At 39.0% G+C, this 23,749-nt stretch overlaps 1 protein-coding gene across 4 annotated transcripts in view; it reads left to right on the top strand.

Annotated features, from left to right (window-relative positions):
* lepr (leptin receptor) overlaps positions 1-22,011 on the top strand; it is a 45,316-nt gene extending 23,305 nt beyond the window's left edge. For all 4 annotated transcript variants that reach the window (XM_044200123.1, XM_044200120.1, XM_044200121.1 and 1 more), the window contains 17 exons: positions 3,215-3,344; positions 4,070-4,260; positions 6,609-6,757; positions 8,373-8,514; positions 11,292-11,452; positions 11,582-11,681; positions 12,015-12,114; positions 13,453-13,667; positions 14,365-14,522; positions 15,181-15,334; positions 15,576-15,658; positions 15,746-15,959; positions 17,597-17,803; positions 17,913-17,996; positions 18,130-18,229; positions 18,704-18,779; positions 19,912-22,011. In XM_044200123.1, the coding sequence (XP_044056058.1) occupies positions 3,215-3,344; positions 4,070-4,260; positions 6,609-6,757; positions 8,373-8,514; positions 11,292-11,452; positions 11,582-11,681; positions 12,015-12,114; positions 13,453-13,667; positions 14,365-14,522; positions 15,181-15,334; positions 15,576-15,658; positions 15,746-15,959; positions 17,597-17,803; positions 17,913-17,996; positions 18,130-18,229; positions 18,704-18,779; positions 19,912-20,826 (3,179 nt within the window). In that variant the 3' untranslated portion in view covers positions 20,827-22,011. The remainder of the gene's footprint in view (positions 1-3,214; positions 3,345-4,069; positions 4,261-6,608; positions 6,758-8,372; positions 8,515-11,291; positions 11,453-11,581; positions 11,682-12,014; positions 12,115-13,452; positions 13,668-14,364; positions 14,523-15,180; positions 15,335-15,575; positions 15,659-15,745; positions 15,960-17,596; positions 17,804-17,912; positions 17,997-18,129; positions 18,230-18,703; positions 18,780-19,911) is intronic.
* The last annotated feature ends 1,738 nt before the right edge of the window (positions 22,012-23,749 follow it).

The raw sequence follows: 23,749 nt of genomic DNA on the forward strand, positions 1-23,749 counted from the left end.
GTGACACAAGTTTTTAGGTGCTCCATGAGGTTGTCATTCATAGACTTGATCCCACGCATAGGAAGCAGCTGCATTTAATCCATAATCGAACTCTCTCTGGATGAATTCCGTAGAAAGTGTATTTCTATTGCACTTTTAATTAAACTAATTTAATTCAGGAGGAACCCCTAAAACTACTTGAGGAGAATATTCAAAAGCAATATTTAATAATCAAACCGGCACATAGCATTCAGCTTTCGTAACCCTATCGGCAGACGATATTGGACAATTCTGCAAAACCCTGGATTACATTCAATGACAATATTTGTTTGCTTTGTTTTTACGCCCAATACCAACGTTTAAAAATTCTCAGTTTCTACAATATCTACACATGGCAGCTACGGCATGGTTAAGGTTAAGGAAAGATTGTGATCGTGGCAAATAAATTATGGTTAAGGTATGGTGAGGGTTAGGCAACTAAAACACGTGCTTAAGGTTAGAGAAAGATCGTGGTTACGGTTAATAAAAAGGCAAATGTTATTTGCAGATGTGCGGCTGGACTCTGGTCTCCTGCGTGAAAGTCAGGCCCATCCACCATCTTGACCTCCACACCTTTCATTGCCGCTTTGCTACATTTAGGGCACACTACTTCTTGCATTGGCACTGAACGGCATTGGACATAAATCGTGAGGTGCGGATCATACAATATCAACGTACTTACTAGGATACTGGGCTGGCTTTAAACAATGCAACTGAAGCAGATGGTTTTTACAATTTAAAGGGATCCTGTAGAACTTTTGGCACTATAGAGCAATGTTTTGATGAGTGGGTCCCCGATTTGTTTGTTCTCTGCTAGCACACACATGAGCCTGCAGGTGACGTGATCCACAGTCCTGCTGAGGGTTTCACACTAGTCAATGCTTGACTTTAGACAAGGACAAACATCAGTCTCTGCATGCGGGAACATGAGAATAACTGTGTTTGTTTACAAGAAAACATTTAAGTGATAACACTTGTGATCCCAAGTAGCAACAGGGTAGCTGTATGATGTGGCTCCTGCTCATCAGAACAAACAGCAGAGTTCATGCGACAGAGCCTCATAATTCGGGCCGCAGTACCATCACTTGTAACTGATAGAGATGCCCCCAAAGATCAGCCTGACAGGCTCATTACACTTTAATGGCTTTTCTGCTGGCATCCCTCCCAGCATCCCGTCAGGGTGCATGGATGACCATATGAGTCATGTGCTGTGATCAATTCACAAGATAGTCTGGCTCACGAGGATTCCCTTTCATCAGTCAGTACAACAGAACCAAACCAGCTGTTTCTTACCTCTTCTACTTATGTAGGAAATCGTTCAGCGCCACTGTTTTCCAGCAAGAAGAAAAAGTACTTCACTTCACTTGCTGAGTTTAATAAGCAAATGAGGGCCAGTTCAAGTGAGTCATAATTATAAAATGATCTCTTGATATTGTCACTGTGGAGGTGAAGATGAGGTGAGGCGATATTGACAACGAGGGAGGTGAGGAGGATTTGTTTGTTTGCATCGATCTAAGAAGCGCTGTGACGCATCCAAATCAATGGTGATTAGCTTAGACCTTCCAGCCTTATGTCTAAGCAATGATGATTAAACAGAGAAGTTCAAGACCCGCACTGCACCTACTGACTGCTTTATGAGGCCTTTTGACAGTCAGAAGTATGATTCAGCTCCAGGATCCCCTGAGTATCTTAAGAGTTGTTAGTCATAGTTATTTTATTCACATTTTCTTGCTGTCAGCACCAAAGACGTCTTCAAGACAGGTGTGGGTTATTGGCTGCAGAAGGCTGAGATTGAACGAAAAAACACTTACGAGTTCTGGCTAGTCCTGCTGTAGATAATGAGTATGTAACTTGAAAAAATTTACTTGAATACTCAACTTTCTCCTTTAAATATACGATAATATATACCATATGTATGTGAAATTAACTTGACAGACAGTGGACATGTGGAAGGTGTGATGTGGTTTTTATTTTATCCAACTGAAAGTAAACATTTTGGCAAATCTGGTAGACATTCCGTGTCACACATGAATAGCCAATTGAGTGTGCATGACAAATTATTCAGTTCAAAACTATTTAAGGGTTCAAAGGTACATTAGCAGCTTGATTTAATGATGACCCCCCCCCAGTTTTGCATTAATTAGACAGAATACCATTCCAGTATCCGTTTATATAGATGGAGACCTTATTTTGATATGGCCAATCAAATGCAGTAAAGTTAGCATTCTATCGTATGCAAAGCAGATGGTCCCACTGAGCCAGACAGCAACCTGTTACACAAGAGTTTGAACAAACAACCCACATTAGCTTTCCTGCTAAAGTCCCCTTCTTATCTAGCTTACAAACATGAACACACATCTTGTCCTACACCTTTGCTTGTTGAAGGAGCCACCAAACAAACATTCACTGGGGAAAAGTGCACTGCTAACGTCAGTTTGCAGGCTAGCTAGCTAGTTAGCTGCTTGGCTGCAGCACATTAAACAGCATGTAAATGCATGGATTTCTGATATTTCCCCAAATACGTTTTTTTTCTTTCTCTTTTAATAATAATAAACTATTAACTGTTTAAAAAACATGTTGGCTTTATTTTTGACTACAAAAAAGGATGACTAAATGTGATTTTAGTTGGACTTTAAATGCTATGTTTTAAAATGCTCTGTTGGTCCACTGCCTTGGTCCAGACTGAAATATCTCAACAATCATTGGAAAGATTGCAATGAAATACAGACATTCATGTCCTCCTCAGGTTGAATTTTATTAATTTTGGTGGTCACTTAACTTTTCCTCTAGCACCATCATCAGGTCAAAATTTAAATTTGTCTAATACTTCCATCATCCTCAGCTTTACTTTGTGTTTAGCGCTAATTAGCAATTGTTAGCACTGTTAGCAGTGGGGAGTTTTTTTCCAGAATAATTTCTCCAAGCTTATCCCGATAAATTTTTTCAAAATTATAGTTAAGTTAAGACTTTTAAAATCCTCTTGTTCCCCTTCATGACTAAATTGCCAGGCTGGAGTTCTTTCACCATATTGCTGCTCGCAGATATAATATTTCATAGCAGAGGCTTAGTTCTTAGAATATTAAGCCAGGCCGTTTTCTCAGAAGCCTATATTAGGAGGACACAGTCAACTGGTGTAAATGACATCTAGAGATGGCACTGATGGAGCTACTAACATGCAAACGTAATTTCTTGTCAGGCACCTGTTTGGACATACTGTGCAGAATTGATGAAAACTGGGAAAATTTAACTTGTGACCTTCAGTTTCACGGTCCACCATCAACCACGCTGAATGCTGGTCTTATGGCATTTAGCTTACAGCGTCTATTGTGAGTATGAAGCTGCACCCTTTTATTGTTTTTTGTTGTTTCTTTCCTGTCCTATTTTTCTATTTTTCTCTTTCTGTGAATGAGTTTATGCGTGTGTGTGTGTGTGTGTGTGTGTGTTTTAGTCTGATCTGAACCCTTCCCGACTGCTCAATGGGGGGTTAAGTATGTGTGTTTACTTTGATCAGTAGAGGGGAAGCTGGTGATATCACACCCAAGCTCCACGCTTTTATTGTGGCGTGAATAAAGGGACCAGTTCACCACTGATCTAACACACACTTGATAAGAGATGCCAGACGTTGTACAGCTCTTGTGTACAACATGTCTCATATCTCATTCTGAAATAATGTTTACTGTAAATGTAAACAAAATGTGACAAAATGGTTTGACCTCAAGGTCCATTTATTAGCTTTCAAATAAGTCGTCTTCATCAGCCAATAAAGTTGCCCATTTGTCATGGAATTGTTCAAATTTCCTTTTTTTTTCTGAGCACTTGAAAGACTTCTCGTTCATGCTAATGAAGGTAATGTCATCTAATCAAAAGCTCCAGAATAGCTAATAAATGGACCTCAACATGAGATTGTTTTGTCAACTGGTGTCTTCCAACAAAAATGTAAAAAAAAAAAAGATTAAACACTGACAGATATTTTAAAGCAAACTTTAAACAAACACTGAACATCCACTGAGAACACAAAGTGACTAAAGTATTTTTTGTATCTGTTTCCCAGGTCCCAGAAAGAGGACACAGAGGTGAACGATGGGAATCCTGCATCTGACAATCCTGTTTTCTGTGAAGCGGAGGATTCCTTCACGTGTTCAGTCGCTCTTGACAGAACAACAACCTTTGTCACCATGGTAACCCTCAGCATCTCCAACGCCGTAGCTCCACCAGTCCTCCTCAGAATTCCTGCCCGACCTGGTAAGAGAGGGACTTTTTTGTCTCATTAGATTAGTAACACAGTTTGCTTTTGTTATATTTTGAGATCGACACGTATTCATAGCTAGTGGATCCACATAAGTTAAAACAACTAATAAACTTCAGTCCCAGGGTTTCTTTCTACACTCTCAATTTTGAACCAGTTAGAAGAAGAGGAAGAATTAGTTGTGGAGGAGGCAGAGATACCACTTTTCTCTGCAGACTGTAGGCATTGCAGTTGATAATGTAATGCAGCCCTGAGGAATGGTGTATGATTCTTGTTTTTACTTAATTGGAAAACTCTTGCTCCGCTGTAGCTAGAGTTATGGCTGTGCTGTAGGGGTTACAATTTGGGAGAAGTATGAAATTACTGGCTGAAGTACAGGTTAATGAGGCAGCTCATGAGCTGAAGGAAAGATGGTTCAGCAAAAATGCAAATTTTGCTTAACCTACTATAAAATAATAATTTATAAAAATGCTTGGAACCACAGATTTATTACCTAGAGCTAGGACAGATGTAAAACTGTATGCTAGTAAGTCATTGACTTACTGAGAATGAATGCTTTCTAATAAGGCATATTTTATATTAGGCGTTTATATATATGTTGTAATTATTAAATTCATTACCTGGTAACCTAAACCTTGTACTTATGAGCTTGACCTTGATCTGTGAAGCAATAGTTATTCCAAAACCCTTTGGAAATCTGAAGCTTTTAAATGTTAAGACAAGTATTATACATTCTGGTACTTTTAAGTATTTAAGTATGACCTCACTTGAAGATGATGCAGGGCTCCTGAATGTTTAAAACACCAGAACCAGTGTCCAGCTTCAAAGTGATGAATCTGGACAGATAAGGAGAAAGAGTTTTATTCAGTTGTGAATGGCAAACGCGACTGGAATAGCTGAGAACAGCTGGGCCATGGCCCTGTGTGTGTGTAAGTTTGTGCGTGTATGTACATACACACCCAAGCTGTGAGATCTCCACAGTAATAGACAAGGACTTTCCATGCTGTGTTTGTTCAATCAGACCGTTTGGTTAAACTGACAGAGCAGAACAGAAACTGAGTAGTAACTCTATGTTGTCCAGATTTTAGGTTTTCTTCTCTCTTCAGCATCATTCTTTTTCTCACGTCTATGTTACAGTGTCATTAGTAAAGTTTATCCTTCTAAATTAGTTTTTTCTGCTCTTAAAACAAATCATTTTTTTCTGTGAAAATCCAACCTTTGGATGGAGTATAAGGATATTCCAGTACTGTCAGTGGTGGTCCTTGATGTTTGCTTGTATGTCCATATTTTTAACACACAGTTAAAAATACTCTGTATGTGAACGGATACAAGAGATATCAAAACGATGTTGAGGGGACATTTTGGGCCTGAATACTGTCTAAAAATCGTTATTAATTGTATTTGCTGCAACTGACAATTGATTCAGTGTCGATTCAATGATTGATTAATTCAGCCGATTGTGTTCTCGATTAATCGTTTGGTCTACAAAACATAAGAAAATAGTGAAAACCACAACCACTTTCTACATTTGACATAATTGAGTGACAAATACAGATTGTTATCTGGGCTGCAACACTTGGTTCACTCCAGTGAATGCCAGTAAATATTAGTCTGGGTCCACACCTCTGAAATCCACCTGAAATCATTGTCATGTACTGCACAGATGATTCATGAAATATTAAAAATTCCCAGCTGCATGCTTTGATATAAAATCCACCCATTGACATATACTTGCATGAGCTTCATGTACTGTATATGTAGTGAAGTGAATTTGCCGTTTATGCCAAGCAGAGAAAGTATATTATATTCTATATTTATATATAGATATATATACTATATTTTATATTTTAACTCTGAACTCAAGATGTGATTGATTCATTTATTTCATATTTGATAATTCTTGCATAAGGACTAGAAGAGCATTGATCTTCTTTGCTTGAACATAAGAGTAATTACAGCCAATGTCACCTTTAGATGTACAGTGCTGTTATGTCATATTTAATAAATAACTACCCCGGCTATAAATACTAAGAAATAACATATAGTAGGGAAGAATAAGTGACCTTAAGGCTGCACAGTGGATCTTTAAATCCCTTACAGATGCAAACTCAAATATTGTAATTTTATGAGCCATATGGCAAAAATGACCTTCTAATTTTATGAACAGTTATTGTAATGATCCCTAGGATTTAGTAACCTATAATAAAATGTGAATCAATACAAAAGCAGGATTAAAGTAGCATTACAATTGTGAGTAATTAGTTTAGTCTCTATTGATTCTGCTGTGAAAATGTACTGTATACATATGCTTCTGTTTTTGAGATGATCTGTTCTCTTTCTACAGTGAAACCAAGTCCTCCAGTCAACCTGTCACACATCCAGACCATTGAGGCAGAACTGATTTTACACTGGGACGACCCATCAGACTCTGATATTGGTCCGCTGAGATACGAGGTCCGATACTCCTCCAACACCACTCATCCAGCCTGGCAGGTAACACTAAGCATTTGTGAAATATTACCTAAGAAGTGATACCCTGTAAGAATTTGCAGCTGCACCCACTGGGAGTCATGAAAATATTGGTACCACTTTATAATATAGCACCACTTTAATTAATGGCTTTATTGGGGATTATAGACCAGTTATAAACTATTAATAAGAACAACATTTGGGTTTCCGAGTTGTAAAAAAATCCCTTTGGCTGGTGTTTGCCAGCTATTGATACTATTTGATGCTTTTTTACTGTACAGATTGATTATCCATTAATAAATGCCCATGGGTTTCTCATTTTCTAATAAGCCATCTAGTCTGCCCCTATAAATGTTAATAAGTTGTTAATAAATGGATTTTGGTCCAAGTGAAAAGGTAAAATTGCTCTGAGAGATTTTTAAAAACCTATCAAACTGAAAGATGTTCTTAATAATATTATAATCAATCTATAAAGCATTTGTAGCCACTAGTTAGAACTTATAAACCCTTAATAAAGGGTGCATTGTTAGAAAGTGGTATCAAAATGTTACAATCTATTTTTAACAAAATGCCTCAGTGAAGAGCTTCATGCCTTCATTTGGTTTCAAACAGGAATTATTAGGTGCAGATAATGCTCGAAAAGGAGAAGTGAAAATATACTTTCAGGTGTTAAGTAAAAGAACAACTGTTATACAGACACATGTTATTCCATGAGTAAGTCACACATACACTTAATGTATTAGCCTTTCACTGCAGCAGTGCTGCTTTTACGCAGCACAAATTTCCACTGACAAGACGTTACATTTATTAAGTGTGTCTTGCTCACCGTCAGTTCTAAAAAAAATATGGTTTCAGTGATTCTCTTATATCTTTTCCGTTAGTTTGGTTGTTGAACACCCTCTTGGTATGACATCAAGACGTCAAGAATTTTATTTATACAGCCCAATATCACAAATCACAAATTTGCTTCAAGGGGGTTTTATAATCTGTACAGCATAAGACACCCTCTATCCTTAGACCCTCGAATGAGATAAGTTAACAACTCCCCTCAAAAAACACCTTCAACAGGGAATAAATGGAAGAAGCAAAACAGAGGAGGGATCCTCTCTCCCAGGATGGACACAGTAATATATGTCGTGTGTACAGAATAGACCAACATAGTAAAATTACAGTACGGACAATCAGGATGACAAAATTATAGATAAATTATAAATATTTACGAAGAATATGCATCCGGGTGGACATCGAGCAACTTCAGGTGTTGCCAAACAGACCTGAGCCACACAACCTCCTCTCCACCATGTACTTTTGGGCTCATGTATAAAATGGTCATATGATAACACTTCAATTTGTTTTCAACATTTGGTTAAAAAACAAATTGTCAGGTTTTTAATTTGGCACATATAAAAGTCTTTTGAGGAAAACTGCCACAGTTTGCAGGTGTCTACACACGCCACGTCCAATTCTGGCTGTAGCCTAGTCGTGTCTTTTGGCAACAGTTACAGCTGATGAAGCACCAAACAGCAACCACAGTCATGTTGTGATGATGGATTTGATTCAGTCATCGTTGACGTAAGAACACGCCCAACTATCCTGCCAGTTTGATGTGTTTGTGTGTTTCTCTCTCTGCTGTCTCCAGGTGGTGTCTGCACCTGGAGAGCCCAGGTCGTCTCTGGATCTGAAACCCAGACTGAACTACACCATCCAGGTTCGCTGCTCCAGCCTGGACAAGCCTCCAGTGTGGAGCGACTGGAGTGAACCTCACCACATCTACCTGGACAGTAAGAACCATTTCCTTTCAACTGTTAGATAGATACATAACTAGAGTAATACAAAAGACATAAAAGATGATTTTTTTAATTTATTTTTTTATTCACACACCTTGGACAAGCTGGAAGGTTTTTGCAGCTGCTTTTTCCCCCTCTGTAATGTGAATGTGTCACTCAGTACAACCCTGCACTGTTTTTTGGAATTGATTGAAAATCCCTGTAGAGCCACAGAATTCGACAGGGGGTCTATGACTTTTCTTGGAAGAACTGCAGGGGTTCATTGAATTTAGCAGAAAATAACTGTCATAATTTTTTTTTTGGCCATACTAGCAGCATGGCTCTAGTGGTGACAATGTCAGTCGGTCGGTCCACCACTTTGGTCTAGACAGAAATATCTCAACAACTGTTGGATGGATTGCCATAAAATTCATGGTGCCCAGAGGATGACTCCTGATGACTTTGTGGATCTCCTGACTTTTCCTCTAGTGCCATCATCTGGCCAAAGTTTATTTTGTCCAGTACTTTCGTACGACAAAATACCTGCAAAAGTAAATACGTTCCAGTCAGCCTCAGTGTACTTTGTGTTTAATGCTAATTAGCAAATGTTAACATGTTAACATGCTAGACTAAGCTGGTGAACATTATACTTTCTAAACAACACCATGTTAGCATTGTCATTGTAAACTTGTTAGCGTGCTGATGTTAACATTTAGCTGAAAGCGCCACTGTCCCTAAGTACAACCTCACAAGTATGACTCTAGACTCTTAATTCAACGTTTTGATCAGATTATATTTAAAACTTGCAGTTTGGGTGCAGGACTGATAAGGGACAACAAAACAAACCTTGAAAATATTTACAGAGCTATCTGTGTCAATAGAGACTGACTCAAAGGTCTGAAATACAACTCCAACTTCCAACTCCAAGGCTGTCTGAAATTTAAGGTTGTTTGCTGCTCTTTTAGTCAGCAAATCAGTGAGATGCAGTATAAATGATTACAGATTTATGCTTGTCCTAACAATTTTGGGTGGTTTTGGTGATAGTTATACAGATTTTCTCAAAAAGTTTACAGTAAATCTAGTCCTTCTTGTTCTGTTAGTGGTTGGTGTCTGTCAGTCTGCCTTAAATATTGCACGTTGGCTCCTCTGTTTGGTTATAGTGAGATGTAATTTTGTTTCCAAATAATGACTGAATTTATAAAACATCCAACTGGAATATGATCACCAATAATTACAGAAAAGCTAAACTTACCCCTTTTCTTTTCAGTTTTGTTGCATAAAATAAGAATGCAACACAAATCTGGAAACGAAATCAAAAGGAAAAAAACTTGATTGTTAACTGTGTTGTTTCAGAACTGCAACAGCTGAACTGAGAGGAAATTCGGGTATTTGATGGCCCAAAAATCAAGGAGTGAAGTTATATAATTTCACCTTTTTGGAATGAGCTTGGCTAGCTAACATTTTCAACATTTCCTGATTATTCAACTCTCACTTTCTCTGAGAGCTCCAGCGGACGAGGATTCATCGCTGACTGTGGTAGATTCAAACACTGACTTCAGTTATCTCTAAGGTAGATTTATGTCAATGCTAAACTATTAAAACGAGTGTAGCTCATTAGCCTGAGCTATTAATGAAGAACTCATTCCAGTATGGTCAACGTCAATAGACTCTGAATCAGAGGTCGTTCTCGAGGTTAATGACCAGCTACAAATCATACAGTGTGACACAATGGCTTGAAAATGTCACAAGCAGCAAATCTGTTCAAAGAGCTGAACATGAAGCAGCCATCCATGTGAAGACTTCTTAACAATAGTTTTTAAAATGATGAAACTGAGAATTGAGGTATGAGAGCGAAAATTGTTTGCACACTCTAAATGATCCTTTTAACACCATCAGAGACTATAATTTGCTCATGTTGGCTGGTTGTTAATTTGTGCTCTGCAGCATCAGACTGCTAATTAAAAGGTTTACATCAGCCTGAGGGCTTTAAACAACAGACCATTTGGGTCTTGTATCTGGCAGTGCTTTGTGTTGTCATAACAGGGGTCTGTGTGCATACCTGCTTTTGTTTCAGTTTTTAACTATTTTGTGTAGATATGCATATGTATGTGTTGCTGCTTACAGAGGGGTGCTCTTCTACTCTGCATCACATCAGGAAACGTGGCCCTGAAATGTGTCTCAGCGTGTGTCATGGGGTTAAAAGTTTGTGAGACAACTCTGAGTCATCTCATCAAAATGAGCTACAAAAACTTGGATGATGACGGTCTTCCAAAAACAGTAATAGAAAAGTAAATGAAATGAAAGGTTTGGGGGAGGTAAAACAATGACTCTTGGAAAGTTTCTTAATGCATATCAGGAGTAAAATACTTTCGTCTCCCAACACACAGTATTCACAAAGTTTGAACAATGATGAGTCGTGAAACAGCTTTTTCAATTAATTTGAAAGTTTTCTTTTGTTCACCTGTTTTGCTGATGAGTCACATTTCTTTTGTTTTTGTTGGCAGAACACAGATGTCTTGGTTAGCTGCATCTGAGGAGGTGGTTAGATAACGGCCCTCACGCCCAACCCATTTCAGAACATTTTATTTTTTTTCAAAATCCCTGAAAAAGTTTCTTTTGTAAAAACCTACATGGAAACTGTGGGTGAGACTGGCGGTCTTTTTTTAAGTCTCTATTATTACTTTTGATGTTCGTGTAGCTTTTTGTCCTTTCTTAATGTGTCTTCATTCCTTGAAAGTGCTTTGTGTAAAAAAACAAAAAAAGTGTGTGTGTGTGTGTGTGTGTGTGTACAGCGGTGAGCTACATCCCTGAGAAAGTGGTGGCGCGACCAGGGGAGAACGTAACAGTGTACTGTGTGTTCAACGACCACAACATCAACTCCAGCACGGCCATGTGGATGCTCAACTTCGAACAGCGGCTTCATCGCAGCCAGTACCACCCAGTCAACCAATGGGTGAGAAAAAACTCTTTGTGTGTTTCTGGGAACATTTCCAAAAAGTTAAATGACATCCCTGTGTATTTTTAGAAAAGAACAGTCTGGGTAAATAACTTCATAGATCTGACTTTCCCTTTCCCAAAACAGGTCAGCCAGATCACAGTGCGTCCTTCAGAGACTCGGATGTATGACCTGCTGCAGTGCACTCAGGAGTGGACCATTCCATACAGCCAGATCTATGTAGAAGGTGAGCTTTTTTAAACCAGTATCAGCAAAGCTAAATATTATGCAGTGTTAAAGGCTATTACTATTACTGTTACATGTCCAAAGAATGAAAGACATCACTTATGTACATTTTAAGACTGCAGTGAAAGTCAAACATCAGCATTTCACCAAGGTGCTGGAAGTCCACGTCCCTTTATTGTGTGAGTTTTCTGCTGCAGTGGACAAAGACGGGAAAGAGTGTGGTGACGTGACAGCACAACAATGTGAACCAAAATAATCCCAGTGCACAGAGGCTATCTCAGGTGAAGTTTGTTATTGTTACCTAAACATAAGTGTTTCTCCTTGCATGTTTCAGGAGCTTCTATTGATATAAACTGTGAAACCAACGGTGATATCGACGCTATGGACTGTAGCTGGAAGAACACACAGTGGACTGAACCCAAATTCAGATCCAGGTAAAGCAGCAATTTAAATTTTACAGTAGCTATCTCCTTTTAGCATATATCTTTTTACAAGCATTATTAATGAAACCTTAAATCAACACTCAGAACTCCAGGAAGTTACTGAACACAGTGTACCAGACAGCATATGTATTGAACACACCCTGGAAATAGTTGTGTCCAACCCTGCACAGAGTGAAGTGACATTTGAAGAGTAAACTATAAGTCAAGTACTTCTCACCTCAGAACAACAGATAGTCTCTACACTTAAAATGTAGCCCAAACCACGAGGGACTGACAGAATGCTGTAATATTTATGTTTCTGATGATGATGTACTGATGTACTGCAGAGGCCTCTTGTGCAACATTACTTTGTACTTTGTTAATTACTTTTTTTACTCCAGCTTTTCCTCTCGCCTACATGTTCTCCAATTTTCCATCTGTTAAATAGAGATGGAAAAAATACATCACGGTATATTTTAGATGTATTAGGAGTTGTAATTTTAAGTATAATTCTGGTTTATTACAATTTCATATTTTCGTAGCTTTAGCCATCATTCTAATTGGTATTAATTGACATTGATCTCACCAAGTGAATTGCTGAGATCTGGGAATGTAAAACTTTATTAAACATGAAAGAAATTAAGCCCCAAACTGTTGTTGTTGTAAACATCCATCACAGATTACAGATCAACTTCCTGGTTCACCACCAGCAGGCACAACTGGCTGTAGTTGTGCCTACACCCAGTTTTCCCGTGCAATGAGTGATTATTACAGACATTTTGGATGTGCTCACTTTCAGTTTTGTCTCCACATACAGTGGTTTTGATAATCTGACTAAACTGTTGGATTGTTTTTCAACCTGCCTGATAATCTGGCTGCTTCTTTGTTGTATCGTCTGACTTCAATGCAGCAAGTTGCCTTGTTCCCAGATCTCAATGTTATGTTATCTTAAACAATAGAAATGATGTTCAGAACTACAAAAATAAGACCCAAGTTGTAAGAAACTGGAATCAGCCTTTAACGTTTGCAACTGAGCATCTAATATACTGTACCATTGTCATTTCAAGGTACAGGTAATAATTTATCATTTTACAACACAAGGTTGTACCAAGAAATGAGTTTGTAGTCCCTTCATGCCACACACATAACAGATAATTCAATTTATATTAGAATAGGGTAACATATAAAATAAAATAAAACAATATATACAGTTATTTATATACATATATACATACACGTATTACACCCAGGAAATAATTCTGCAGTGCAAGGGAAAGAAAAGACCTATAGGAATAACATGACAACATCTTCAAGGTCTTCATTGATTTATTTACATTTTTTTCACGGCAGGTGGGCTGACCTGCCATGTGATGTGATGGAGGAGAGGGAGAGAGCGGGTAAGAACGTGGGGGAGATGGGGCCTGCTTGCCTGCAGGTCCGATCCAGGCACAAGACCTGCACCATCCAGCCTCTGAGGATGAACTGCTACAAGCTGTGGCTGGAAGTACCATCCCGACTGGGCCCAATCAGGTCTAAACCCATCTACCTGTCTCCCATAGATCATGGTGAGCAAGACTGATTCATGTGTGGAACATATCACAACTACACAGAACAATACGCTGAAATGACACTCCTTCCACTACAACATATCTTATAAATGTTTTTCTTCCATTTAGGTTTTGTTAAAGCAGTTATATAATATGTTAGTCATTCACAATGCATTGATTCAGGTCACTAAGAACAAAATATTGATTACATTTCTCACTGAAATTGGAAATGGCATCAAGGGAACTTTCTTGTCCATCAAAGGTGAAATGCTTATTGTCATGACTTGTCATGGAAGTTATCATTATTTCATGTGTTATGAGAGACTTAAAATAAAAATAAAAAATAAAAGAAAAAAGAAAGAGAAATAAAAATAGCATGTGGAAATATCTTAAGAATGTAAATTTCCTCTCTGGAAGATCTAACTAGAAATATCTAAATGGCATCTTTTGAAAATTAAATAAATTTTTATAAATCTTAATCAAACAACAGGTTTTAAAGAAATGGGTATTGATCTTCCAAGTAAACCATTGCTAGATTAAATACTCATAGGGAAGAGAGTTGTATGTTTGAAGAGAACCTTTAAATATTGAGATTAAAGTAGTGATTGATCACAGAAGAACTGAAGAGGTATAAACGGCATGACATAAGATTGTTGTTGAGACATATTTGCATGAGACAAACTCACACTCTTCTTCCATGCTGTTCCCCCTGCAGTGAAACCCCACACACCCACAAACGTGAAGGCAGTGAGCCGAAGCAGTGGGGTCCTGATGGTCACATGGGAGCCTCCGTCTCTGCCAGTCGAGGGGCTCCAGTGTCAGTTTCGGTACGTCTCATCACCATCCGCTGTGAGAGCCCAGCCGGAGTGGAAGGTGAGCTTGTCTGTTGGATTGTTTACCAACCACAGGCTTTGATAGAAAGTTTGGCTAAGTGGCATTTCACTATTGATCTATTGAAAACCAATTAATGCAGGAGGTAAATAGACGATGCCCTCAAACCCTCTAAATATCAATTTGCATGTAATTATTTGGTAATTAGGAAACTGGATGATTACCACAGAGCACCTCCAACTCCCTAGTGTTCATTCACTCTTATATTATTGTAAAAAGCAACAAGCAACAAGCTACATTTTATTATCTTTCCAAAATGTTCTTCTACCTGTAAGAAAGATGTTTTTCTGCCAAGAACAACAGGAACAAACATATTAGAAGTCATTCAGGACTCAGCTGGTAAATAAGTCTCATATCTCCTTAAATGACACAGGATGCTTTGACATGGACTCAACTGGTCAGTTTGACATGATCTTTTATGAGACCATATTCCTGCCCTCCGATAGAAAAATTCAGTTGGAAATTGAACAAATGCTATCTCTTACCAACATTCACTCAAAATGATGAGAAAGATGAGGAAATAATTGTATCTCTTTGCTTGGGTTAAGTGAATAGACAGATGAAACAGATACTCCACAGATATTTTCTATTAATTTTATTTTCCTTCATCTAAAATGAGCACTAAATGTCATGCCTGCAGGTCCAGAGTCCAGTGCGGGTGCCATGGGCGGAGGTTGCAGTCTCCGTCATGTGCCAGGTGTATGTGGTACAAGTACGCTGCATGCACACCAACGGCACCGGCTACTGGAGCAAATGGAGCAAATCGGTCTACTCCACACCTCAAAACAGCAGAGGTACAGTAGAACACCATTAATTTCACTCTTGAACAAAATTTTGAATATAAGACTAACCTTTTAAGATAATGAAAACCTTGACAAATGCAGCTAGATGAATGATGTGACCTTTAAAATCACATCTGACCGTCTGATTTTAGCTCTAATGGAAACGGCACACCAATACACATCATACCATCTCCTCCTCCACTAACAGACAGGTAAAAGCCGTCATGTGATGCAATATTGGTCTCTCCCTCAGCTCCTGAGCGTGGCCCTGATTTCTGGAGAATTCTTCAAGATGATCCATACAGAAACCAGACTAATGTCACTCTGCTATTTGAGGTACAGAAACTAAAATCTAAACAATTTCAGGCTTATAACCAAGACATACCATTAAAAATGTTGGCCTTCCTGCTTTTTTCCCCCCAGAATCTCCAAATATCAGGGCACTCATACTGTGTGGATGGATTTATAGTCCAGCACCAGGCCTCGAGTGGCTTGGTGATGAGGGAGCAGATCGAGCTGGTGTCCTCTTACAGCTTTGAGTGGAACCAACTTCTCCAAACTGTGACTGTGGAGGCCTACAATAGTCTGGGGAGCTCCACTAACAACATCAACATGACACTGGAGAGGCAGCCCAAACGTGAGTGAGCTCAGAAAAATAAGTTTTATTTAGATTTCTTTTGTCCTATTAAGAGGAAGTATTAACCGTATTCTCTTTTACACATACAGTGAATCTATTCTAATATTAGGACATAAAGTTCCACTCTCTCAGTATTACATTAGTATTGCAGCAACATTCAAACAATTAATGTCATTGTTGGAGCAACACGGGAGTTGTCTAAAACCATAAATATAAATAAGACAAATCTAAAACAACGCAATGAGACTAAGACATGAAGATTCAAGCTGCCACAAGAAAGAGCAGACAGTTTCTTCAGCAATGATTTGAATTCTTTAACATGCTGATAGCTGTAGCTGAGTTCAAAAGGGTTTGCAGTTTTATTACATTGCGAAAAAAATGTACAAATCTACAAGAGAAGTTAAGATCAATCAGATTCATGGTCAGTGCTTACACTTATTGAGCATTGAACTGTAATCACCTTGTCATGTTGTCATGTTTTATAACAGATGACAGAAAAATGTACGTCAGAGCTAGGGACATTAACAGCCACCCATTTGGGTATGACACTTAAAAGGTGTGTCTCTGGAAAGCCCATAAAGGCACTTATTGAGTTCCTGCTGCCATTAGCTTTAGTGTAGTAAGTACTATTAGCAGCACTCCAAGAGCGGTAACGAGTTCCTTTTTCTAAATGGCAGTTCTCTGTGTAATACAGTGGGATGTTTGTGTGTGTGTGGCAGTTGTGTGTCTCTCTCCCATTAATCATAATTCAGAGAAAAGTATTTTCATTAAACTACTTACTGACAGAATCAAAATAGTTTTCCACGAAGATGTTTGTTAGACATTTTCCTATAGATTTTCTGAGAAATTGTGTTTTTAGTGTTTTTAGTGCAGCAGGATAAATTAGCCCAATAGCTGATGCTGACGTTAGAGGGCTGCAGCTTGTGATTCACATCGTACTCAGCAAACCATTCAGTGACCTCTTGTGCCCTGTATGGAAGCATCTGCATTCGTTATGTTTCTCTGCTCATTTATTCAGGTTTTTCCTTTGCTACCAGTCTGCATATGAAAAAGGATGCTACTTAAAGAAGCTATGATCAATATTTTTATATTAACAATGGATCACATGACTACATGTATGTCACTCATAGTGACAAACCCACGGGTGATTGTCATCACTTGCTGACAAATTCATCACATCAACTTAAAAGGTGATGAGATGTCAATGTTGTGTTTACAACTTTTTTCTGCTGCCCCCAAATGGCCAAAATAATCCGTAATTGCAGTATGTGCAGAATTCCTACCTGATTATAACATCTTTCAAATTATTCTGAGGGCGTGTGCAATGCTGTCTGCCACAGTGTCTTTTTGGATATTACAACTGGTTTGGTGCCAGTGTCAGAAGTTTAGAGTAGACCAAAAATAGAGCTAAAATAGAGTGAATATTGGACATACATTCCACCACCATCATAGAAACATCGATTATTTGGCAGAATGGTGTTTCATCCCTCCAATAGAGTTACAGAGACATAGAGATTATATGCCAAGGAGTGAACTTTATTTTGTTTTTGTTTTGTGTGTAATAACACTCGAACCACAAGAGTAGAAGTCACCTGAAAGCATTGCATTCACTCAGTTTTTTCTTTTCTCCAATGCAGGCCACTGTGTGCGTTCATTCAGTGTGTTGGCTATCAACAGCACCTGTGTGTCTCTGTCCTGGAGCCTGTTGGACAACAGCTCCGTACCTCTGTCCATGGTGGTCCAGTGGTCTCCGCAGAGGCAACAGGACTGTGATCATCACCAAGGCCAAAGTGGAGAAAAATGGGCCAGACTGCCTTACACTGACCGTCCCATCTATCTAAGAGGTAACATGATCTCTTCTCTGTCTGTTCTTTTTATTATTTTAATTAACACTGTGTGCTACTGTAAAAGAGCAAGTATACTCAGCCAACATGATATGATGGATCATTTCAGGTGATTTCTTTGGCTCTGAGGAGTGTGGCTTCTACTTGTACCCTGTGTTTGCTGATGGAGAAGGGGAGCCAGTGTACGCTTTAGGTATGCCCATTATGCACCAGTTTTCTGGCTGTTGTATCAGTATCATATTCAACATTAAAGTGTTTAACGATGCCACAATGCCAGAACTTTCATTGTGTTATTAAGTGTAGATCTGATGTGTGTTTTCCAACAGTTACAGCCACTAGAGGAGACCCTGCAGCCTACATGATGCTGATGATCATCTCCTTCCTCTCCATCGTCCTGTTTGTCACCCTGGTCCTCTCCCAAAACCAGTAAGAGCTCCTGTTCGGTGAAACGACTCCAAAGACATATTTACAGGAATTAAGCTCAAGAATAATGTTCAGTTACAAAACTTGCTGCACCCAGAACATCATCATGTAAAATGCGTGATATTGAATGAATTTGGGGTGTTTTAATACTACAACAGCAATATGTTATCTTACAAAAGACACATTTTTTTCACATTTAATCTTGTACCAGGTATTAATCGTATGGCGTCAGTGTATATCCAATTAGTTTTTTACCCAGACACCTGTAAGAAATGATAAATGATGGAAATCTCTGGGGTGCAATCTAATTTAGGGAGCAGAGACACTGCCCATGAAAAATTAGAAGTGTGACATTTAACAGGTCACAAGGGTGTAATTACACTTGATATTAGCTGATCGAAGGTGGGGAGAGGGAGGGAGGAAAAAAGCCTTTAGACAGGGAGATGAAACCTAAATATCTGCTGCATTTCTTTACAGGATGAAAAAGTTTGTGTGGAAGGATGTGCCCAACCCAAACAAGTGCTCCTGGGCAAAAGGACTAGACTTCAAAAAGGTAAAAATTAAAGTTAAACTACAGCAATTTTATTCTTAAATGATGACTCAGGTTCAACATTTTATTTGTTTTCAATTGTTAAGTTTAAAAGCATTCAAAAACTTATTTTATACACTCATTGCTCTTGAATGTGATTCATTTGCAATATAGTGTACAACATTTGGCACTTCATGTTAGACCTGGAGTCATTTAAATAAATACTTCGACATTTTGAGAAATCTAGTTATTCACTTTCTTGCCACTCTCCTGTCTGTCTGTTAAATATGAAGGTACAGCCAACAGCCGGTTAGCTGAGCTTAGCATAATGACTGGAAACAGGGGGAAACAGCTAGCTTGGCTTTGTTCACCAGCTGGTTGCCTGGCAACCTCACAGAGACTCCAGGAAGTCACTGTTCCTGGCGAAGAAGGGTTAGGGTTAGTAAAACCAAAACATTTTTTTGTACAGATCAAAACAGTTAAATATAACAGTTAATTAGTGACCTTTACAGGTGCTGGGCTGGTGGATTTTGTTACCCTTGGACAGAGCCAGGCTAGCTGTTTCCCCGTTTCCAGTCTTTATGCTAAGCTAAGCTAACCATCTCCTAGCTGTATAGCTTACAGACTCAAGAGTGGTATTGATCTTCTCATCTCAACTCTCGGCAAGAAAGCGAATAAGTGCATTTCCCAAAATGTTGAACTATTCAACTATCTGTTCAATACAATATGCCTTTGCACAAAGTTCTGTTTTATAACACTTGCTTTTACTATATGGCAGTGCTGTAGATTGATTAAACATTTTAAACTATGCAAGTCATCTTTCTGTGGTTTTTATCACTTTGATAAATAAAGAAATAGAAACGTGTTCTCCTTTATGCCTGCACATTTATTCTATAACTTGTTGTAGTCCACAAATGTACGAGTTCTCTCTCTCTACATCTGTGGGATATTATGTGAGTAGTTTGCAAAGCTACCCTCAGGGAGTAATACAGAAACAGCAAATATGCAGTTCATCTCCCTTTTAAACCATTTTTCATTATAATTGCAATCTCTGTGATGTCTTTTCTTGTTTATATGTTATTTATATATCAGCTCATATACTGAAAACTAATGCTAATGCTTTGCTTTTTATATATGTTTTTGCATGTCTTTCTAGGCTGACACCTTTGACTACCTGTTCCGACCTCCAGAAGGCCTGTCAGCCTGGCCACTGCTCCTGCCCTCTGAGAACATTTCCAAAGTCGTCATAGCGGACAAGGTTGATCTCTCGGCTCTGACTACAGTCCAAGCCCCACTTGTGTCCCTAACTCCCGCCCCAGCCACTGCCTTATCTATCTCCCTACCGCCAGGGTTTGACTCAGAGGTCGACCAAGCCCAACCCATGGAGAATGAAGTGCTCCTGGATGGAGCTCCTTCCTTTGTACTTAATCTGGATGCTTTAACCAGTTCAAGCCCAAGAATAGATCAGTTACTGTTAGTCGACCCCCCAGCAGACCAGCCCCCAGGCAGCACAGACAGCTCTGCCCAGTCTTCAGTCACATACGCCACTGTGCTGCTCTCTGATCCGAAGCAGGAGCAGCAGCCCATTCATCTCCACTACAAGGATGGTAGTGGCAGCAGCTCCAGCGATGAGGGCAATTTCTCTGCCAACAACTCAGACATTTCTGGATCTTTCCCCGGTGGCCTGTGGGAGCTGGACGACCCGCGGCGCTCCTGCTCTTACAACTCTGTGGAGGTGCTTTCTGAAACATCAGAGCAAGAAGACGAAGAGGAGGTGAGAGAAGAGAAGGACTTGTATTATCTAGGAATGGACTGTCCAGCGGAGGATGAGGAAAGCGAGGAAGACGAGGAGCAGAGAGAAGAGGAGACAAAAATTGAGCTGCTTAAAAATGTAGTTTTGAACAGAGAGGACTGTTCTGTGGCGTCGCACCCTTTGCTCGGCCCTGAGGACTTGAGCAAGCTGCAGTCAGCTGCAATGCCTGACTTTTCTCCGCTGTACCTGCCTCAGTTTAGAACTGCTCAGTGCACAAGGCAACTCACAGCTCAGCCACAAGAGTCAACCCGCCCGTGACTCTCACACAGACCGCATTTAAATGAAAATGTGCACCATCCGTTGTGTCGTGGACTGCGTCATGATTCAGCGTTTACCAAAGTGGATTTGCATATGTTCCTTCAGACATAGAGAGGTGTGGAGTAGGAAAATGTAAAAATACCTCGACTCATGAATAATTGCAAATTGATATTCATCAATGCTGCTATTGTGTTCTGGGGTAAAAGACATCAGGAGGGCACAAGCCTTGTTTATAGGCATTTCTTTCTTTCTTTATGGGGCTTTAAAACCCAGACTCTACTGTGCCACACTGCTCCTCTGCAATCAGTTACTGATGCAGGAGCACCTGCTGAGAACATTGAACTCACATATTTTCAATGGAGGTTAGGCTAGTGGAATAATGTACAGTTAATGCTCAGAGAGGGCAGCAGGCAGACTGTACAAGCAGTATATTAGCCATCAGGAAGGAAGCAATAGAAGAGGTAGGCATCTTGTGGCTTCAAACATCCTATACATAAAGCATGTTTCACCGATGGCCATACCTTAGATGCATATAAAAAACATGTGGAAATGCTGCGTGTGCCTACATTCACTCATTTGCTCCCACCGTAATATAGAAAACAAGTTGTCTTTCATTCTCTGCTGACTTAATACGGCCACATGTTTAGTGAAACATGGAAGAGGTTCAAAGAGAATAAATACACAGAAAGAGAGAGAGAGAAAAGGCCCATAATCTGCACAGTTTTGGTTTCCTCAAAGCATGTTAGACTGTGAAGTGAAGGCAAACTTTGGCTGTCCCTTCAAAGCTATTGGTGTGGCTAAATGAAACCAGGTAATGATGAAAACAGATGTCTGTGAGTAATTTCGGGTGATTTTGAGAATTTACTGCATTTGTAGGCAGCTTGCACAACAACATCTGCATGGACTAACTCATCCACCAACCAAAAGAATGTCTTTTTGTACTTTGTGCTGTAATGTATCTGAGACTCTGTTACAGTTTGTGAGAAATGTGATTTTTCTGTTATTGGCCATTAACATAAACACCTGCTGTCTGGTGTAAATAAAAAACAAAATAATATATATTTGAAACCAGAGGAAGACAAATTAAAAGTTCTAAAAATATTGAAACATGGTTGACAGAAATTGTTATTGTATATTGAGATATTGTGTCTATTTTTCATGGTGAAAATAAAGTGTTTATTGTGAGTGTTTGTGTAATGGCCTCCTTTACTATGAACTGAGGGTTTGTTTCTTGGAGTTTTCATGTGTTTGGTTTGTGAAATCATGGGGAAGAAATCCCTGAATCAGTCATTCTCTCCCACCTGTTGTCCCAAATACCCAATTAGGACACACCCCTGAATATATGTATAAAAGGGTCAGGGTATTGTCTCTTCATTTGAAACCCTGATGAAGACCTGTCAAGGTTTTTTTTTTAATTGTCATGAACAAACCATGCAACCAATAAGGGCTTTTTATCAAAACTCTAAATACTTTTGCTCCCCTATGCATGAGTGCCTGAAGTTTCCTCTTTAGCATGTTTGAAGATTTCAACCCTTTTTCTTCAAGAGGACCAGAGGCGTTTGTTAAGTGCATTTCAAGATTTACCCTTTAAGCACGTCGCTATCTTTTTGGCTCTGTTTCGTTGTGACATTGCTCCATAAACAGTCGCAAGATGTGATAAAACCATAGGATAAAATTAATGAACCACAACATAAACACACATAATCATGTAAAATGATTTTCAGTATGTTAACTTAAATCTGTACATACTTAGAGGTGGGGTATGCGATTCTGGAGAAATCCAATACCATGACAAATACCATGATGTAGAGCGAACAATGACACAGCAAATATTACAACTAGTGTTAGTTAGGTTGTGTGCTCCAGACAGCGATACTCACAACTCTCCTGCTACTATAGCTAACATCACAACAACAGCATATCTTGGCAAACTAGAAAGTAAGCTGAATGTCCATGGGCAAGTCATTTAACATCACCTGACACAGAAATCATGGCTGGAATAGTGTCGTGTGGCTCGGTCCGAGTCACTTTGTTTATTTCCCGTTTACAGAGCCAGGGCTGTGTACAAACACCTGAGTTTTTTTCAGCGCACAAACAGAAAAGGACAGCTAGTGGACCGTGAGGAGATATTTGCTGAATTTGACAAAAAGACGTGTACTGGATTAGAATCACATACCTCACCTTTAAATAGCATCATTACTAATTCTTTATATATATGTTCTGTATTATGCAGTGGGCATGTTCATCATCACAAAACATTAGAAAATAAATATATTATACATTGAAGTAGATATATACATACACAAAACCCTCCTAAACTGCAGCTATATTCTGACACCTTGTGGCTGCAAGAAGCAAATACATCAGAATGACATCAGTCTCCAGGTATAGGCCTATGTGCATGTACTGCATGACCAATGGCGGTTACATAAACAAACATATACATATGAGTTCTTACTATTTTTTAAATTGGGTTTTAGGTCTGTTTTGTCTTTAATTTAGCTGTTTAAGAAAGGTATAACCACATGTTGTCTGGAACAAGTCACACAGTGTCTTCAACACGACTGCCGTGTCCTTGTAAGCTACAATTTAATTTAATGTTCAGCAGACACTTAGTTATTGTGTTTTGTATTGTAGAGATCACTTAAAGCCACTAGAGGTCACTATAACTGAAGTTTAAACTAAACCGTATGCACTCCTGGTGGAACTGAGGCTTAATGGGCATTAGTTAAAAAATGTTCTGCTCAGATCATAATATAATAGTGAAGTGTTAGAAATGCAGCTTTCAGGACAAATGTTATATTGTGTAATTGTACATTCAAAATGTGTCACATTTGACAAACTGAAGAGGTCACTTCACAGTAACCATGAACCATGAACCATGAATTATTCAATAAGGCAAGGCAGCTATAATTATATAGCA

This window comes from Siniperca chuatsi, linkage group LG6 (genome assembly GCF_020085105.1).
Source record: "Siniperca chuatsi isolate FFG_IHB_CAS linkage group LG6, ASM2008510v1, whole genome shotgun sequence".
Lineage (NCBI taxonomy): Eukaryota > Metazoa > Chordata > Actinopteri > Centrarchiformes > Sinipercidae > Siniperca > Siniperca chuatsi.